At 39.8% G+C, this 18,223-nt stretch overlaps 1 protein-coding gene and 1 pseudogene across 2 annotated transcripts in view; one reads left to right on the forward strand and one right to left on the reverse strand.

The window, feature by feature from the left end:
• Positions 1-16,574, reverse strand: part of LOC120247172 (calcium-binding mitochondrial carrier protein SCaMC-1-like) — a 48,891-nt gene extending 32,317 nt beyond the window's left edge. Inside the window, exon 1 of one of the 2 annotated variants that reach the window (XM_039254970.1) lies at positions 16,331-16,574. In XM_039254970.1, the coding sequence (XP_039110901.1) occupies positions 16,331-16,513 (183 nt within the window). In that variant the 5' untranslated portion in view covers positions 16,514-16,574. Of the gene's footprint in view, positions 1-16,081; positions 16,103-16,330 lie in introns of those variants that run through there. The other variant, XM_039254972.1, reaches the window with a different exon arrangement.
• On the forward strand, positions 387-4,751 carry LOC120247168 (annotated as a pseudogene).
• Positions 16,575-18,223: the final 1,649 nt, after the last annotated feature.

Genomic DNA, 18,223 nt, shown 5'->3' on the forward strand with positions numbered 1-18,223 from the left:
AGTGGAAAGCTTCCGTGAGGAAAGAGAAAATTACTAAAAACAATAAGACTAATAAGAGGGCTATTACAAAAATCCAGAAGAGATATGAATCTCTCATCTGGGGGAAGGTGGTAGGAATGGCAATGGGGAGGAAAATACAAAAGATCTTTAAAAAGTGGGAGGTAAATTGATCACTGACACAACACGGAAGGTAAGGGAAAGAGAGGAATCTAGAACTTGGAAGGTGCTATTTGAGTTGCCATGTGTATAGGGAGGGTCTTACTCTGACAGTCATCAGGTTTGTGAGAAAAACAGTTTGGGGCATTTTGAGTTAAGGAACAGGCAAAGAAAGAGGCAAAGAAATGTGTAAGACTGAGTTCTTGAGTTTAAGCTTCTGTGGCTATAAAATGGTGAGAACCCCAAAAAAGGAAGTTGGAAGGAATGCTGTGACGGGGGAGCAGTCAGGAAAACACATTGACCTGGAAATGCTAGTGAGGTATCCTCACAACATCTAGCAGACAGTATATTCAGATCCTCACATACAGGTCTTAGAGATGTGAACTTCAACAACATCAGTAGAGGGACAGGGCAGGAGCTATGAGGGTAGATGAAATCACTGAGACATACTGAGAATGAGAAAAGGGGTAGTATTGACCCTGGGTAACACCCACCCTTGAAGAAGTGTTTTTTTAGACATTTATGCCATCTTCACAATTTTTGCCACAACAAAATGATAAGTGGTGATCGTTTACTTAATATATTTCACTTAATTGGTATACTTTTTGAAAACCAACTATTTTTAAAGTAAACTTTATATCACTATCATAACTAGAATAGCAGTTTAAGTTGCCAAAATCAAAAGTAACTACAAATAAAAATTCACCCAACCAAAAAATGGAAAAGATTTAAACAGATAACTTAGCAAAGAAGATTAAAGAAAGGTGATAAGCACATAAAAAGGTGCTCAGCAACACCAGTCATTAACAAAATGCAAATTAAAAACACAGTGAGACATCCCCACTCACCCACTAGAATGGCTATAGTCAAAAAAGCCAAGTACTGAGGAGAATGTAGAGAAAAGAACCCTCACTGATGGTGGGAATATAGAATGGTATAGCCACTTTGCAAAGCTTTGGCAGTGTCTTAAAAAGTTAAACATATACTTAGAAAATGACCCAGCAATCCCACTCCTAAATATCTAACCAAGAGAAATGAAAGCAGCCATACAAAAACATATGCACAAATATTCACAGTAGTATAATTCCTAATAGCTAAAAACTGGATACCATCCAAATGCCCATCAAGAAACTCAGACAACCAAGAATCACCAAGAGCATGGAGAAAGCACACACTCTAGAAGTGGAAGAACTACTTCTGAGAAAACACTTAGTAAAGGAGATATGTATAAGATTTGAGGAAATATTATATCCATTAGGAAAACAAAAACCAACAGTTCTTATAAGTAAATATTTATAGTAATAAATTATTCAGCAATAGTTTTATTAACAAAATGCACATAGCTGAACAGATGAAAACCAAGCCAAGAAGGTCTCCTAGAATGTAATGCAAGAAGAGAGAGGTGAAAAGGATGAAAAAAAATAGAATTGGAAGAAAGAGCCAAGAGATCTTTCATTTATTAGAAGAGATTCATTTATTAGAAGTTCTACAAAGAGCATGAAAGAAAATGATTATAAGAGAGACAAACGTCTTCAAACAGAAATAGTATTCATGATCTAGATATATATGAGTAAAGAGAAAAACCCTAAAGCCCGAAAGAGAGTGGAGAAAAAAAGGAATGATTAGCATTGGGGTGCCTGGCTGGCTCAGTTGGTTAAGCGTCTGACTTCAGCTCAGGTCATGATCTCACAGTTCGTGGGTTCGAGCCCTATGTCAGGCTCTGTGCTGACAGCTAGCTTAGAGCCTGGATCCTTTTTCAGATTCTGTATCTCCTTCCCTCTCTCTCTGACCCTCCCCTGCTCACACTGTCTCTCTCTCTCTCTCTCTCTCTCTCTCAAAAATAAATAAAACATTTTTAAAAATTTTTTCAAAAAATGGAATGATTAGCATCAAACTTAATTATCTGCAACACTGAATATTAACGACTGAGCAAGAATAACTTATAGACTTGTCAAATCACTGTTATACACCTTAAACTAATATAACATTGTGTGTCAACATTTCCTTAAAAAAAAAAAACTGAGCAATATCTTCAAAGTTCTCTTGGAAAATGACTCAGAAGCTGAAAAAGCCGACATCTAGCCAAACTAGCATTCAAATGTGATCAAAGTAAATTCAGTTTGGGATATACTCAGTTTGTTACCCTCAAACTCTGGAGAGCCTTCTTGAGGATGGAGTTACAGTAAAATGAAAAAAAAAATCCAACAAAAAGGAAAACAAGGGATAAAAGAAACTTGATGAGAAATTAAAGAGTATAGCATATAATTTAAAGGTAAGCAACTGTTTATAACATGGCCAGAAAACTTAATGCTAATGCAATTCAGCAGTAAATCCTGGTCAACATGTGTCCATGGAGAGAGGCTGAGGTAACTGAGCTCTAGCCCCAGGCACCCAGGTGCCAGGATGGTGAGGATGTGGCTTCATTACTCTAGGTCACCGTTCAAGCTGTAAGCAAGAGAAAGCTGCAGTACACCTGGGCACCCTTACCCTGACACCGTCAGCAGTAAACAAGATAAAGCAACTTTTTTTGAGAGAGAGAGAGAGAGCGAGAGAGCACATGCACACAAGGGAGGTACAGAAAGAGACAGAAAGAATCTTAAGCAGGCTCCATCCCGGATGATCATGATCTGAGCTGAAATCAAGCATCAGACGTTTAACCAACTGAGCCACTCAGGCACCGCAAGATACAACAACTCCTTAAAGATAAGCCTGAACATCATGTCCAAACCAAGGGTTATAATGGCCTTCTTATACTTTTAGAACACACAAAAACAAAAGGAAATTCTGATAGAGGATTTCTTCATGGAGTCAGAGTCTTCCCTGAAAAGAAAACACACACACACACACACACACACACACACACACACACACACACAAATAATCCAATTTAAAAATGGGCAGAAGAGGGGCACCTGGGTAACTCAATCGGTTAAGCACCCGGCTTCAGCTCAAGTCATGATCTCACAGTTTGTAGGTTCAAGCCCTGCATTGGGCTCTGTGCTGATAGCTAACTCAGAGCCTGGAGCCTGTCTTCGGATTCTGTGTTTCCCACTCTTTCTGTCCCTCTCCTGTTCACACTATCTCTCTCTCTCTCTCTCTCAAAAATAAAATACGTGCACCCCTCTGTTTATAGCAGCGTTATTTACAATAGCCAAACTATAGAAGCAGCCCAAGTACCTATCAATAGATTAATGGATAAAGAAGATGTGGCACTTTTTTTTTTTTTTACAAATAGTTTACTGTCAAATTGGTTTCCATATAACACCCAGTGTTCATCCCCACAAGTGCCAGATGTGGCACTTTTTGCAATGGAATATTATTCAGCGATAAAAAAGAATAAAACGTTGCCGTTTGCAATGATGTAGACAGACCTAGAAAGTATTATGCTAAGCAAAATAAGGCAGTCAGAAAAAAAGAAGTACCAGATGACTTCACTCATATGTAGAATTTAAGTAACAAAACAAACAAAGGAAAAAAAGGGACTAACCAAAACACAGACTCTTAAATATAGAGAACAAACTGATGGGTACCAGGGCAGGGAATGGGTGAAATAGGTGATTGGGGATTAAGGAGTGCACTTGTAGTGATAAGCACCAGGTGTTATAAGGAAGTGTTGCAACACGATATTGTACACCTGCAACTAATATTACACTGTATGTTAACTGGAATTTAAATAAAAGCTTAAAAAGGCAAAGCAAAACAAAAGAAACCAGCAAACAAAGAGAGAATGAAGACGAGATCCTTCTATAGTTACAATCACTTGCGTGATTTGAAATGTGACATAGGAAAATCAATTAAAATTATTTTCAAAAGGCTTCTGATAAAAGAGGGGAAAACTCTGAGTGAATAGGGATTAGTCCCTTCTTCTTCAGGATCACCACTGTGCTGGATAAAGCCACTTAAAAGTGAATTTTGTCACCTTGTGAAGACAAGTTCTCCAGTATCCTAAGTGTCTTTCAAAGTATGATTTATTACCTCTGATATTGCTTAAATATAAGATGAAATTATCCAATAAGTTTTCAAATAAATTTATCAGGAAAGTAGAAATCATATCTCAATGAGAGACAAGGAGACTCATAATATCCTGCTCTGTATCCATTCAGAGTATGAATCTGTCAATCATGCTCAGAATGAAATGAACAACTTATATGCCCTCACTATTAAAAATAACTTTAGTTTGTGGGGGAAAAAAGAATGAAATCTTGCCATTTGCAACAACATGGATAGAACCAGCCATTATAATGCTAAGCAAAATAAGTCAGTCAGAGAGACAAATACCATATGATCTCACTCATAAGTGGAATTTAAGAAACAAAACAAATCAGCAAAGAAAAAAGAGAGAGACAAACCAAGAAATAGATTCTTAACTGTAGAGAGTAAACTGGTGGATTAAAGAGAACACTTATCATGATGAAAATGAAATAAAAGAAAACAATAAAAGGAAAGAAAACGAAAAGAAAAAAAGGAAGAAAACATAGCCAATACTTTTAAGAACAGAAATGGACAATGCTGAAGACAAGTTATCCGGCGAGTTTGTGTTCAATAACCCAAACATCAAAGGAATGTATGGCTATGAAGAAAGTTTTAATATTTGACTCCCTGGACTAATCTGTCTCTAAGCTCCAGAAAAGCTTGTGGAAGCCCTGGGCTTACTGAAGAAATCATGTGACTATCACAGGCTTAAAGTTTATAATTTATGGCTGCATTTGAGGAAAATAAAATGACTCATTTTGAAAATGAAGCCAGTGTGTTAGATTCCAGAAGAAGTGGTATGCGTATTCTTTTAGGGCACAAAAAATGAGAAGCTACTGTTCTTTGGGTCATTTTTCTGTTTTGTAAAGAAAAAACATCCTACCCTGCACTTAACTCTCTTGCATCCTTTCTGTTAGAAACAGTTTCTTTCAAGTCCCTTTCCTGGGAAGATTTCAGGAAACAAATTCTTTCTAATTTTAGTTTGTATGCTGACATAGCAAGTACCAGGAAACGTATTCTTAGTTGGCATGCACTCCTTTGATCTAGTTGATGCCTTGAATGAAAATCTCCTGACCAAGCTGATAGCTCTTAAAATTCAGAGGCAGGAAGTCCTAACTTCTGGTGTGATGTGGTGGTGGGTCATTTTTCTACGCAAACTTGTATGGCCTCTATGTTTTTATCAAAAACTTCATTGTCAGATGCTTCATTTATTGGCTTATCCTTTAGCAGTACCAGCCATTAGATGAAAGTATCTGACAAAGATTTCCTTGAACTGTAATGTGAAGTAGTTCTGAATGATGGCATCACCTACTATTTTTAATCCATTTCTTTTGCCAGTCTAAATGTCTGCTCAAAGATGGAGATCTCAAGCTGACCTGGATCCTTTTCATTGAAAGCCACCTAGCCTGCTCCCCTCAATTCTACATCTGAGGAAACAAAACCTCAGGAAAGCTAAAGGGCTTTTTTGCCCACCCCACACTATGGGGTAGGCGAGGGAGAGCTGTTCATGCCAGCTGTTCATGCCAGCTCTGACACTCTGAGGCAGTCAGTGAAAGTAACTGGGTGGTCTGACTTCTTTGTCTGATCAACATTTTGGTAAGATTTCTTTCTGACTGGACAGACATCATATTTAGTTTCATTTTATTTTGAGTGAGAAGAATTTTAAAAACTCCTTTTATGTGACTTACCTCTAGTTTCTTTAGAACTCTGAAAGAGTGGTTTATATTAGCAGGGAAGACACTATGGCAATGCAGAATTATTTTTTTGGTTTGTGGCAGTAATCATGAAGCAGATGGTGGAGGTCTTTTCTTAGAACTCTAAATATGCATACACTTTTTGGAGCCTAAGTCAAATTGCTAAAATTCTGAAACTTAATATTTTATCCTAGAATTTTTATTACCAACTTTTCTTTAACAGTATTCTTTCTGTCACTTAGTTCTTAATTTTCCTGGGTTTGATATTTTAAGTGTTCTATGAAATGATATACATGCTTTTTATGAAAGCTGAGTCTCATGAACTGTAGTAGCTTAGGTCCTTGATGTTTGCCATCTTTACCAAAGTACCTGGCACAAAATGCACCAGAACCTAGAGTTGTAGCTTTATGTAAATGTTCAAGAGACCTGCCTAGGATGTATTTGGAAACATCAAGAATGGCAACAATGCTGGGGCAATTATAGCTCACTGTAATACATGAGCAAAGGAGAGAGGGAGTGAGAAATAGAAGAAAATAAGAGACAAGGCCAGACAGGTGTATGTAGTCAGGGAATATCATAAAATTATCTTGTTTATCTGTTTACTGCCTGCCTCTCCTACTAAAACATAAGCTCTAAGAAATAAGGACTTTGTCTAGTTCGTCACTACACCCCAAGCACACAGAACAGCTTCTGCCATACAATAAGTAATCAATTAACACTTGTTGAATAAAGCTTAAAAATGTGGAGACATAATATAAAGAAAACATATTTTGTGGATTTTATTTAATCATTCTATGGTCTACTTGGATGGACCTTGAGGGTGTTATGCTGAGCGAAATAAGTCAGGCAGAGAAGGACAAATATCATATGTTTGCACGTATAGGAGGATTAGGAGGAACTTGACGGAGGAACAAGAGGGAGAAGAAGGGCGGAAATGGTGGGGGAAAGGGAGAGAGGCAAACCATGAGAGACTCTTGAATGCTGACAAAAACTGAGGACTGATGGATGTGGGGGGGAGGGGGGGATGGGCATGGAGGAGGGCACTTTGGGGATGAGCACTGAGTGTTATGTAGAAACTAATTTGACAATAAACTATTTGAAAAAAATAAAAAAATAAAAAAAAAAAAAAAAAAAAAAAAAGAATGTAAGTTCACCTAGGAGTTTTATAGTTTCAACTTAAGTTGGTCCCAAAATTTAACTATTACAAGACATGCTACAATAAGTTGCTGAATTAAAGGACATGTAGATTTTTTAAATTTTATATACTGCCAAATTATTATCCAAAGAGGGAATATCAAAAAAACTAAGATTGTCAAAAAAGGGGAGGTAGGGGAAGTAATGTCAAAAAACTGAGAGCCTTTCTTCTAAGATCAAGAACAAGACAAGGATGTTCACTCTAGCTACTTTTATTCAACATATTACTGGAAAGTCCTACCCATGGCAATCAGACAAGAAAAATAAATAAAAGGCATACATATTGGTAAGAAATTAAACTGTCAAATGACATTATACTAGACATAGAAAAAAACAAAAGCCCCACCAAAAAACTATTACAAGTAATAAATGAATTCAGTAACTTTTTTTTTTTTACTTACCTATTGTTGCTGACCGTGTAGGAAAACAAGCACTGTCATTTATGACAATAAATGAGACAATCTAACTAGATAAAAGCACAATCTAACTAGATAATAATTTTGTAGTATGTATTAAGATCCTTATTCATGCCTTTTGACCCTGAAATTACTCACCTAGAATTTTGTTCTAAGGAAAATGAAAATATAAGGGAAAAAATTGCACACATCATTTACATTGTGGGAAAGTTTGTTAAAATGAGCTTCGTTCTCTTAAGAAGACAGTCAAGTTTTTATACCTTTAAGAAGGGATGGGGGGTAGTTATAATTTATGTCTTTCATTGATTCCTCATCCTATATAATACTAAAATTAACCTTAAAGAGGTGAAATACTCTCTAACTTATCATCATATGGCATAACACCTATTCACTGCTAAGTGAAACAAAACACTTTTCAGCTAAATTTTTCCTTTACTTTAATGTTGGAAAACTTACTAGAAATCCAAAACATCTATAAATTCATGTCTATAAATTGGCAAAATTACCACTATTTATCATTATAAAGTTCTCAAATTTTTTAATTTCATAATAAATCCTAGGCTATCACAGCCAAATTTTAAAGTTCCTGCCGAAATTTTTCCATACTTTATAAATGTATGCTTGATATATTTATAATACTGAAAAAAAAACAAAAGTACATAAGATTGAAAAATCTCTTCCAAAAAAAAAAGAAAAAGAAAAATCTCTTCCATTTATTTGTTCACTTTCCTGAAATTTTTAGTCCTTCTGTACCAATTTCACTTATTCCTCTTCCATTCCTTTTGCAGGACAAGTCTTCCAAAGCAATTTACAATTTCCTATTGGAGTGTTTATTTAATGAAGCTCCAAGATGTATAGATTTTCCTTTGCAAAGCAAGTCAATCTATAGTATTCCTAAGATGCTATACAGTGTGTACAGCATGGAGTTTAAATAGGCACTGAGGTTACTGGCAAACAGATCAGAAAATATTTTCTTCTCCTTGGAACCTTTTAAACACTTTTATATCAGAATCACTACATAGCATTTTCTACCAACTGACTTCAATGGCTAATTTTTCCTCCCTTGCCAATAAAGACATTTTTTTTTCTACTATAGTTAAACTGCTAGAAATTACTCCAATTATTGAGTAAGTTTTTTGCCATACTTCATTTGTATTCCATGACTAATCACACCTGCTCACTCAATATATTTTTATTGTACATTAAAGTTAAAGTTAAAGTCATATGTCAATTTTAAGAAAACATGTAGGAACCACTTGCTTTCCTATGCATTACATTTGCTAGTAAGTCACAAAACAACTGGAGGCTAAAATGAAGAAAGTTTTTTGAAGTAGTACAAGGAAACCTTACAGTGAAGGACAACAGTTTTATTTTTACAAGGCATATAAAAATACAGAAATATAAGTTGTTTGTCAAAATAAGAGCTTGCTCATTTTCCCAAGGGTCAATGAGGTTCATTTCTCCAGGTGATTTACTAATGTAAATCCTAAGAATTCAAATTAGAATCAGAATTTTGTTTTTCTTTGTTTGTTTGTTTTCTTAACACAGGGCTTGAAGTCTCGACTGTGAGATCAAGACCTGAGCTGAGATCAAGAGTCGGACATTTAATCACTGAACCACCCATGCGCACCTAGAATCAGAATTTTGAAACTGAGAACTCTCTTGTTTTTTATACATGAGAAAACACAAGTTTAAAATGAAATGGAAAATGTAAACTACCTAAGGCAGTACTTAACACATGGTAAATGATCAATAAATAATTCTGTCACTCTTCTGCTTACCTTGTCAATTGTCAAATGACCAGCCAGTGGCTTATCTGTATGGTTTGTAACATTATTGGACAAGAAGTTAGCCTAATTCAACATTTTATATCATGCATGCCATTTCATTACGGTGTGAGTAAACATTTCAATTCACCTATTTTTAATTAAAGTCAGTTTGTATGTACATGCCCTGTGGCCTCAGGTAGGACCACTGCCCAGGAGGGAACCACTCATATCACTGGGCCTTCTCAGACACTCCGCAGCCACACTCCCATTCTAGTGTTTCAGCATCTCTCACATTCCTAGTGAAATCTGTAGAAATGGAAATCTTTTTGCTCTATTTCCACCACCCTCCAACCCTATGGATATAAATTAGTGCAATAACAGTTAACATCTGCTAAGTGACAATTATTATGTGTCCTCACTGTGCTAAAATAAAGCCTTACCCAGTTTAATCCTAACAAGTACCCTATAAGGTGGGTTCCAGTCCTATTAGGGAAATTTACCCAAGTGGGGCCCTGAGAGTGAGATGCTGAAGTGGTGTGAGGTGACGGTCACTGGATATATATAGCCAAGGAAGCAGGAGGCCTGGATATTGTACGGGTCATATGCAGAAGTGGATGAGAAAGTCACTCAGGATGATATAAGGATCTGCACTAGAGATGAAGACCATGAGCAGGTGCCAAGTCTTCAGTAACTAAGAGGTTTATACAGAAGTTCGGCAAGCAGCAAAGAATAAAATGGGCAGGTCAGATGGCAGATGGCATGGGCCTCAATGAAGCCAATGATTAAAAAGGAGAAAGAGAAGGGGGAACTTCCGCCCTGAGAGGGCTGCAAAGAGGCTCCTGAGAGAGCTGCTTCAGTAAGAACAGCAGGGGAAAGCAAGGCTCTGTGAAGAGGTGTAAGTGCTGAGAGAGGTTGTTAACCACAGAACAAAAGTTCCAGAGGTGACAGAAGAGTTCAGGGAGAGAAGGAAAGCTTTCTTCCTGCTACTTTACTATCCTTTCTTAAAGAGCACTGAGATACAGATCAAAAACAATTAGGCCCAGTGCTAAAACAGGGGAGTTTTACTGGGAGGAGTAAAAGGATTATAACTCCAACAAATGCACATTTCTTTCTGCTTGGTAAACTCCAAACCGGTTTTCTAGGCCCTGTCCCCCACCCTTCCCCTTAGAAGGTCCTGTAGGAGACAGGGTGAAGCCCAGAGGAAAAGAGACAGGGCCCTGGCAGCTTAAATTTGCCTATAATCTAGGTGAGTGTTTCTTAGTCTGAAATCCGGGAACTCCTACAAGTCTGAGTATTTTCTAGGAGAATTTTATAATTTTTTGTTTTCCTTTTGAGGATAATCTGAAGACAAATAGCATAAGCAACCAGAGAGCCACCTTATCACTAAGGCCTCGTATTTATTTCATTGCCCCTGTGTATTTGTGTAATCCAGTAATCAAGCATCAAGTGATACCACTTTCTTCTAATGACAAAAAGAACAGAGGTTCACCTCATAGGCAATAATGCATTTCTCAAGTAAAATCCAGCTGACATCAGACCCCACACATGAATAACAATTTTCACAGTATTCAAACAAAAAAAGAAAGTGGTAAGAACTCAGCAAACACGTGATAATTTCAGAATGTTTAACTCAAACAAATGTACCAATCAATAGAATATTCATAAGAAACTGGAAATTTAGTTTCAGCCAAATACTATTAGCTGTCTCATTAAATAAATGTTAGTAATTAGAATTTCAGTGGTTTTTATAATCTTGCGTTTAATTTATATATCTATTAGGATTTATGGTTGTATAAGAGCTATACGCATAATGATTTTATACCTTTTTTATGTTTATACATATATTTAAGTAACATGATAAAAATGATTTAACTCGACCCTTGGGAGTACAAGAATAGTTTTTCTTTAACAGACAATATATAGGCCTATATTTTCAGGTTTTGAGATCCACGAGCCTGAACTGTGTTCAAGGCAACAAGACCAAGACTCATGTTTAAGTCTTTATTCAGCTGTAGTTCAGCACAACTTCCCTCATCACGGAAGGAAATAAGATGGGGATTTAGGACCAAAGCCCTAGGTCAAGTGTAATCTGTGTTGTATACATGTATCACTAGCAGAGGAAGGTAGTCAAAGATTAAGCAATTCAGGATCCTAGCTCTCTCACTTTCCTCAGAGACACAACCAACAACAAGGTACACGCATACATGAAATTACTGAAGGTTAGAAATTTCCTCCATTGTGACGAACCCGGCAGTTAAATTCAGTCTTCATCTTACAAGATCTCTCAGTAGACCTCTGAGTTCTACAACTACCTCTTTGAAATACTGGACTCAAGTTAACTCCCAAGAGACCTTACTCTTCTGATTTTCCTTCTACATCATTAACTGCTTCCTATTAGTCTCCTATGTTGGCTCTTTCTGTTCCTGACCTCAAAATGTTGCATGATCCACAACTCAGTCCTCAGATCAACTCTTACATACTGTCTACCTAGGTTATCTCACCCAATAAAAAGCTTCACATATACAATGCTGATGATGTACATCTCTAACCCTAATATCTCCTTGAGATTTAGATTCAAATACAAAGCTACTACTTGCTATAGCCACCTGGATGTTTCAAAATAATGTCAAATGTCCAAACCACGAACTCTTGATAATCACTCACCCCACTTTACTAGTCTCCAATTCTGCCTGATCATAGCAAATGACACCACCATCCAACCAGTTGTTCAGACCAAAATTCCTGGAATCATTCTTGAATTCTTCCTTTACCTCACACTCCAGATCTAATTAATCAACTGTTCCTGTGAGCACTATTTTCCAAATGTTTCTCTGCAGTAGATGCTGTGGTGAACTACAGCTCTCAGTTGAGCTCTTCCTTCATGTTGGTCTGGGCTGAAAAGACTCACCATGCCTAAAGTCACTCCTTGGAGGCAGCTAACGTTCCATAAGTAGGGGGAGGGGGCATAAGAGCCAGGGGCAGGTAATAAACGCCTGGCATTCTTGCCTCAAAGAAGGACAACTCTAAAGAGCTACCCCAGATGCAGAGCTCCTCTTGAATTGTCTGAAGCTTCTGCTGCAACTCCATCACAGCTCAACTTCTCCCTCTCCAATCCTGCTTCCTCCAGCTCTCACGGGTATCCCTAGGAGCACTCCCCAGTAAACTTCCTGCACACGAATCTGAGTATTAGAGGCAGCTTTCATGGAACACAACCTAAGACAGCTGGTATGAGACATGGTCTTAGGAAGCAGACTCCACATGATAACAATATACCATCCTTGGTGGTAGATGGTGAACTTCGATGGGAAGACAATGCACTATCTCAGCTTTTGATAAATTTGGGAAAAATACTATATACAAGTACCATGGAGTTGGATGGATGTTACTGCAAGCCATCGATGCATTGGAAAAAAGGCCAAAAATGATAACAGCACCAAAAATGTGGTAAATACAGTGGAATTTATTCTGTCTTTAAAAGGAAAGATTCTGATATCTGCTACAGCACAAATGAATTTTGAGGACTTAATGCTAAGTGAAATAAGATAGTCACAAAAAGACAGATGCTGCATGATTCCACTTACATGAGGTACTTAGAGTAGTCAAAATCATAGAGAAAGAAAGTAGAATGACGGTTGCCAGGGGCTGGAGGGAAGGAGGAATGGGGAGTTATTTTTTAATGGGCATAAAGTTTTCATTTTCCCAGATGAAAACAGTTATGGAGACAGACGGTTGCACAACACTATGAATCTGTTTAATGCCAACGAACTGTATAGTTAAAAATGGTTAAGAGAGTAAATATTATGTTATGTGTATTTTACCACAATAAAATAATTGGGACAAAAATCACATCCCAAAATAAATAGTACAGATGACTACTTATAACCTTACTAAGGAGTTCAACAATGGAGGTCTCCATCATTTAATTGACCATTCTGAGTCCTACAAAACCTAGACAGATTAGCGTGGAGATGACTGTGGACTACTTCAAACTCAACCAAGCAATAGAGGAGTCTATTGCAACTGTGGATCCAGATGTGGTATCTTTACCAGAGCAGATTACCACAGCCTCAGGGATACAGCATATGGCCGTTGATCTGGTGAACCTATTTTTTTCCATTTACCAAGGAAAACCAGGAGCAGTTGGCATTCACATGACATAGGCAACAATATACATTTAAATCTCCCACCCTCTATCACAAAGGGACCTGGTCCATCTACATATCCACTCTATTGATGACATCATGTTAATTAGACTAGATGAACAAGAAGTAGCAATATGTTGGAGGCCTTGGTAAGATACATGTACTCCAGAAGGTGGGAGATAATAGAGTCAATGAAGATTCAGGGATGTACCACATCAGTTAAGCACTTCCAGGACCAGTGGGCTGGAGCATGTCAGGACATATCCCTACCACCACCAAAATAAAGGGCAAACGACTACATCTCATACCCACCTAAGATGGAAACACACACCTGAGGCCTCTTTCAGTTCTGGAAGTAACATATTTCAAAATTCAGAAAAGTTCTGTGACCCATTTCTGAGGAACAAAAAAGGTTAACAGCTTTTCAATGGGGGCCATAGTCAGAAGAGCTCTTCAGCAGATCGAAGCCCTGCCTCTTGGGCCACCTCTATGGTACTGCAAGTACCAGAGGTTAGGAAAAGATGTTGTGTGGGGTTTATAGCAAGCCCCAAAAGGTGGATCTGCAGCAGAAAACTGTAATGGTTCCTGGTATGCTATGGGGTCCTGGTGGAAACAGGGTGCTTAAATATGGGACATCTAATAGCATACAGCCAGGATTGCCTATCTTGTACTGTATTTTGTCAGACTCACCAAGTCATAAGTTTTGGTGATTCCAGCAGCAAACCATATAATAGAACAGTATATCTGAGATTAAGCATAAGCAGAATCAGAGCACAAAAAGCCCCACAACATGATCCAACTTTTCACTCCCCACCCCTATTATACAATTACTTCTCCCTAAACTCACACCTACAATGTATTGTAACTACATTGGGATTCAATTTGGCCAGCTCACATAGGAGCAAAAAGGATGAGCTTTATTCATGGATGCATTTCTTAGTATGTGAGTGCAAACTGAAAAAGGCTGGTTATGCACTAGTCAGCACTACTCAGGAATAATCTTGAAAGAGAGCAAGGAGAGTACATCTGCCCACTGAAAAGAATTTCAAGTAGGGTACAAGATCATTTACTTTATGTAAAAAAGAGAAGTGGCCAAATATAACATATATAGACTCATGGACAGTGGTGAATAGCTTGGTTAGATGGTCAGTGACCTGGAAGCAAAAATAATTGAAAAATCAGCGACAAAGAGTCTGGGGAATATGCACAAGGATGATCTACAGGAGTGGACACAAAGTAAAAATATGTTTACCTTGTATGGCCACTACCATGGAAGAGGTACAAAACAACCAAGTAGACAGAATGACCCAGCCATCCTCTATCAGCTGACGTAATGAACACCAGCGCTAACACACTGGTATAGTGAATGGAATGGTCATGGTGATGAAGGTAGACCCATGGGCCAAACAGCAAGGGCTCCCATTCACCAAACCTGATACTGCTGCTGCCTAATGCCCAACCTGCTAGTATCAGAGAGGAATACTGAGTCACTGACATAACATCATCCCTTCAGGAAACCCACCAGCCATTAAACAGCAAGTTGATTACTCTGAAACTATCCCATTCTGAAAGGTGCAGTGTTTCATCTTGACATATTTGAGGTGTGCTTGCCTTGCTTGCCTGGCAGAGCCTCAGCCAGCAGGACAATCCAATAGCTCAAGAGTGTTTGATGTTTTGACATAAAATTACACATTACACTGCATCAGGTGGAAGGTCTTACTATATGGCAAAGGGGCTGTATAAGGACTTTAAGATCCACTAGGCCTATCACAGACAGCACTATCTAGAGGTTGCTAGCCTGATATAGTGACAGAACAAATAAGTGATTTTCTCCCAAGTGACAGGTTGGAGATGATACCATTCTCTAAGACCTAGGGTACACCCTAAATCAGTACTCATGCTAATGTATCTATATCCCTACCATTCCTCTCTGATTCCTACCCTGCTCTCTCAGGTTTCTTCTCTGATATTCCTTCTCAGGTAAGCAGGAGCGTGAGATACTTGACAGGCTGAGGCCCAGTGTCCTGGAATTCTTGGAATTCTGGACTAAGTAGAAGCAAATAAAGCAGAGTGGGAAGACAGGTATGAGATAAAGATATAAAAATCAAATCAGAGCAATCTGTTCTGGAGCACAGAACCCCTGAGGAATTTCCTGAGCCATGGGAATAGTCTGGACTTCTAACACATCTCACCCATAGAGAGAGGAAACAAGTGGGGAGATATCTGAGGACTGTTTAGCACTAATAGAGGGGAAATATAATAATTGTTTTCCAGTGATATCTTGAAACTTTCACCTCACCAGTATTTAAATAATTAAGACTGGTCCAGAGAAGGAAGATATCCCTAATTTAGGCAAGGCACTAAATCAATCAGCTGAAGTGTAAACCCACGGATCAAGGTCTGATTCCCTCTAAGACCTTTGGTGTCCGAGCAAGAAAGAGTGGGGCGCCTGGGTGGCTCAGTTAGTTAAGCAGCGCAACGCTGGGATTCTCTCTCTCCCTCTCTCTTTGCTTCCCCCCCCCCCCCCACGCCCTCACAAAATAATCTTAAAAAGAAAGAGAGAGGGCAGCTCCGGGGACCTATCTGTGCCTGTCTTTTGTGCAAGGCTCTGAAGCGTGAACCTAGGCTGTGAACATCTTGAGAAAGGAGAAGGTCTCTTACTCATGAATTCACAAAGGCTAACACAGCCCATGAAATTCTGGGCGCGTTCAGTAAATGTTGAGTCACCAGACACGCACTCAGCATCTCCCAGTGCAGAGAAGACTCTGACCATGGTGGAAAGTGACTGTCGTAAAAAGGCTGAGAACGCTTTTCGTTGGGCTGGGCAGCATTATTCTGCGTGACGGGTGAGAGGGGGTGCTCACGGAAAAGAACCCCACCCTTCCAACACAGCTCCTGGAAAAAAGCTTTGCAAAGCGCAAGTACGGCTTCACCCTCTGCCCAGCGTCTCCCCACACTCCCGGTGCCACATTCCCTTGGTCACTCACCCTTTCCGAGTTCTGGTCAAACGAGAAGCCCCAGTTTTTCAGCCCCTCCTGGAGCTCAACGATGTCCACCAACCCGTTCCCGTCGCGGTCCAGGTCTTGGAAGAGGATCCCGAAGCTGAAGTCATCTTCGTCTTCCTGGCAGGCCACCCCTGGCAGCACGAAGCCCCGGAGCCAGCGCAGCATGGCCCAGCCCGCGAAGGCAGGGGGCCGCTCGGCCAGGCGAGGGCGTCCCGCCCCGCCCCCGGCTGCGTCGAGACAACGGCCCGACGCAGCCTCGGGGGCGAACGCACCCGTGCCGCTGGGCCGTGGAGGGCCGCCTCGTGGGAAGCCAGGCCCCGGGGCCTTGCGAGGGTCCGTCCGCGTCAGAACTTGCAAGTTGAGGCACCAGACGTTTCGGCAACCTGCACCCAGGGCCGTCTCGGGCCCACGAGCGACCCGGGAGCTGAGGAAGGCTTAAGCAGGGAGGGCGCGCGTTCCCCAGGCGGCGTCGAAAGAGCTTCCGGATGTTTCCCAGCGCAAACAGAGTGGCCTCGGCAGGTGAGTGCTCCTACCTGAGCCTCGCCTCCGCCTCCGACCGGAGCATCTCGCGCCCCCGCGCCACCCCCTCCTCCTGGGGACGTCTCTAGAGGGCATCCCTCCCAGAAGGGCTTCCACCCTCCCAGTCTCCCTCCGCCCAGCCCACTTCCAGGGCCCTTGGGGCTGTTTCCGGGAGCCCCTCTCTTCCCCACCCACAACTTTCTCCTAGACCCCCTGCAGCCTCCCCTCGGCCCCCACCACCCACCTTCCAGAACTCTCTTCTCACCAAACCCAAAGGATATTTTAATATCCTTGGTCTTATTCAATACTGGTCCTCTTTAGGCACTGCCGACCACCCCCTTTCCTTTGTCTTGTGGGACACCACACATTTCTGCCCCTCCTCAGCCTCAAGAAGCCCGAGACCATCTAAAATTGAGGCACTAGAGAATGGCAGCAGAGTTGAGGGATTATGTAAAATAATCTGTAATTTGTTGCACCGAAGCTTTGTGTCCTCAATCTCTTGGTCACATCTTTTGAAAGTCATGGTACAGTCTATGGACAGGCCCTGACCAGTGTTTTAAAAAGTATTTTTTTCTTATACAATCCCAAATCTTGGACCACAGAATCAAGTTCCCTTATTTCTTTAAATAATGCTCTTAGATATACTTTAAGATGTCGTTTATTTCATATAAGTTTTATACTATTTTGTTAAATGTTAGATAAAAATAAGAACACTGGGGCGCCTGGGTGGCTTAGTCGGTTAAGCGTCCGACTTTCGCTTAGGTCATGATCTCGCGGTTCGTGGGTTCGAGCCCCGCGTCGGGCTCTATGCTGACTGCCAGCTCAGAGCCTGGAGCCTGTTTCAGTCTGCGACTCCCTCTCTCTCTGACCCTCCCCTGCTCACGCTGTCTCTCTCTCTCTCTCTCTCTCCTATAAATAAATAAATAAATAAATAAATAAATAAATAAAAATAATGAGAACACTGGACTTGCTCACGTAGAAGCTCACCATCTAGTGTGCTCTGAGTCTGTAAACAAATAAAACTCAAGTGCTCTAATAAAGATGGGACCAAATTTCATAAAATATGTATTCTTTAAATGAGTAAGTTTTAGGAATTAATAATAAGAGAAAGCTATTTATACAACTTACACAAAATATTATAAGTACTGACATTTATAAACATAAAAGACTTCTTTAAAAGATCATAAACTGTCAAAAGCAAATAGAGTAATATATTGTGAAACTTATAACATGTAGAAGTAAAATGTATGACAGCAATTGTAAAAAGGATGGGATTAAGGAGGTGGAAGTCTACTGCTAAAAAGATCTTGCATTATATGTGAAGCAGTAGAAACTTAAAAAGGTATGCGGGAAGGG

Source organism: Hyaena hyaena, unplaced genomic scaffold (assembly GCF_003009895.1).
Source record: "Hyaena hyaena isolate Hyena2069 unplaced genomic scaffold, ASM300989v1 scaffold_504, whole genome shotgun sequence".
Taxonomy (NCBI): domain Eukaryota; kingdom Metazoa; phylum Chordata; class Mammalia; order Carnivora; family Hyaenidae; genus Hyaena; species Hyaena hyaena.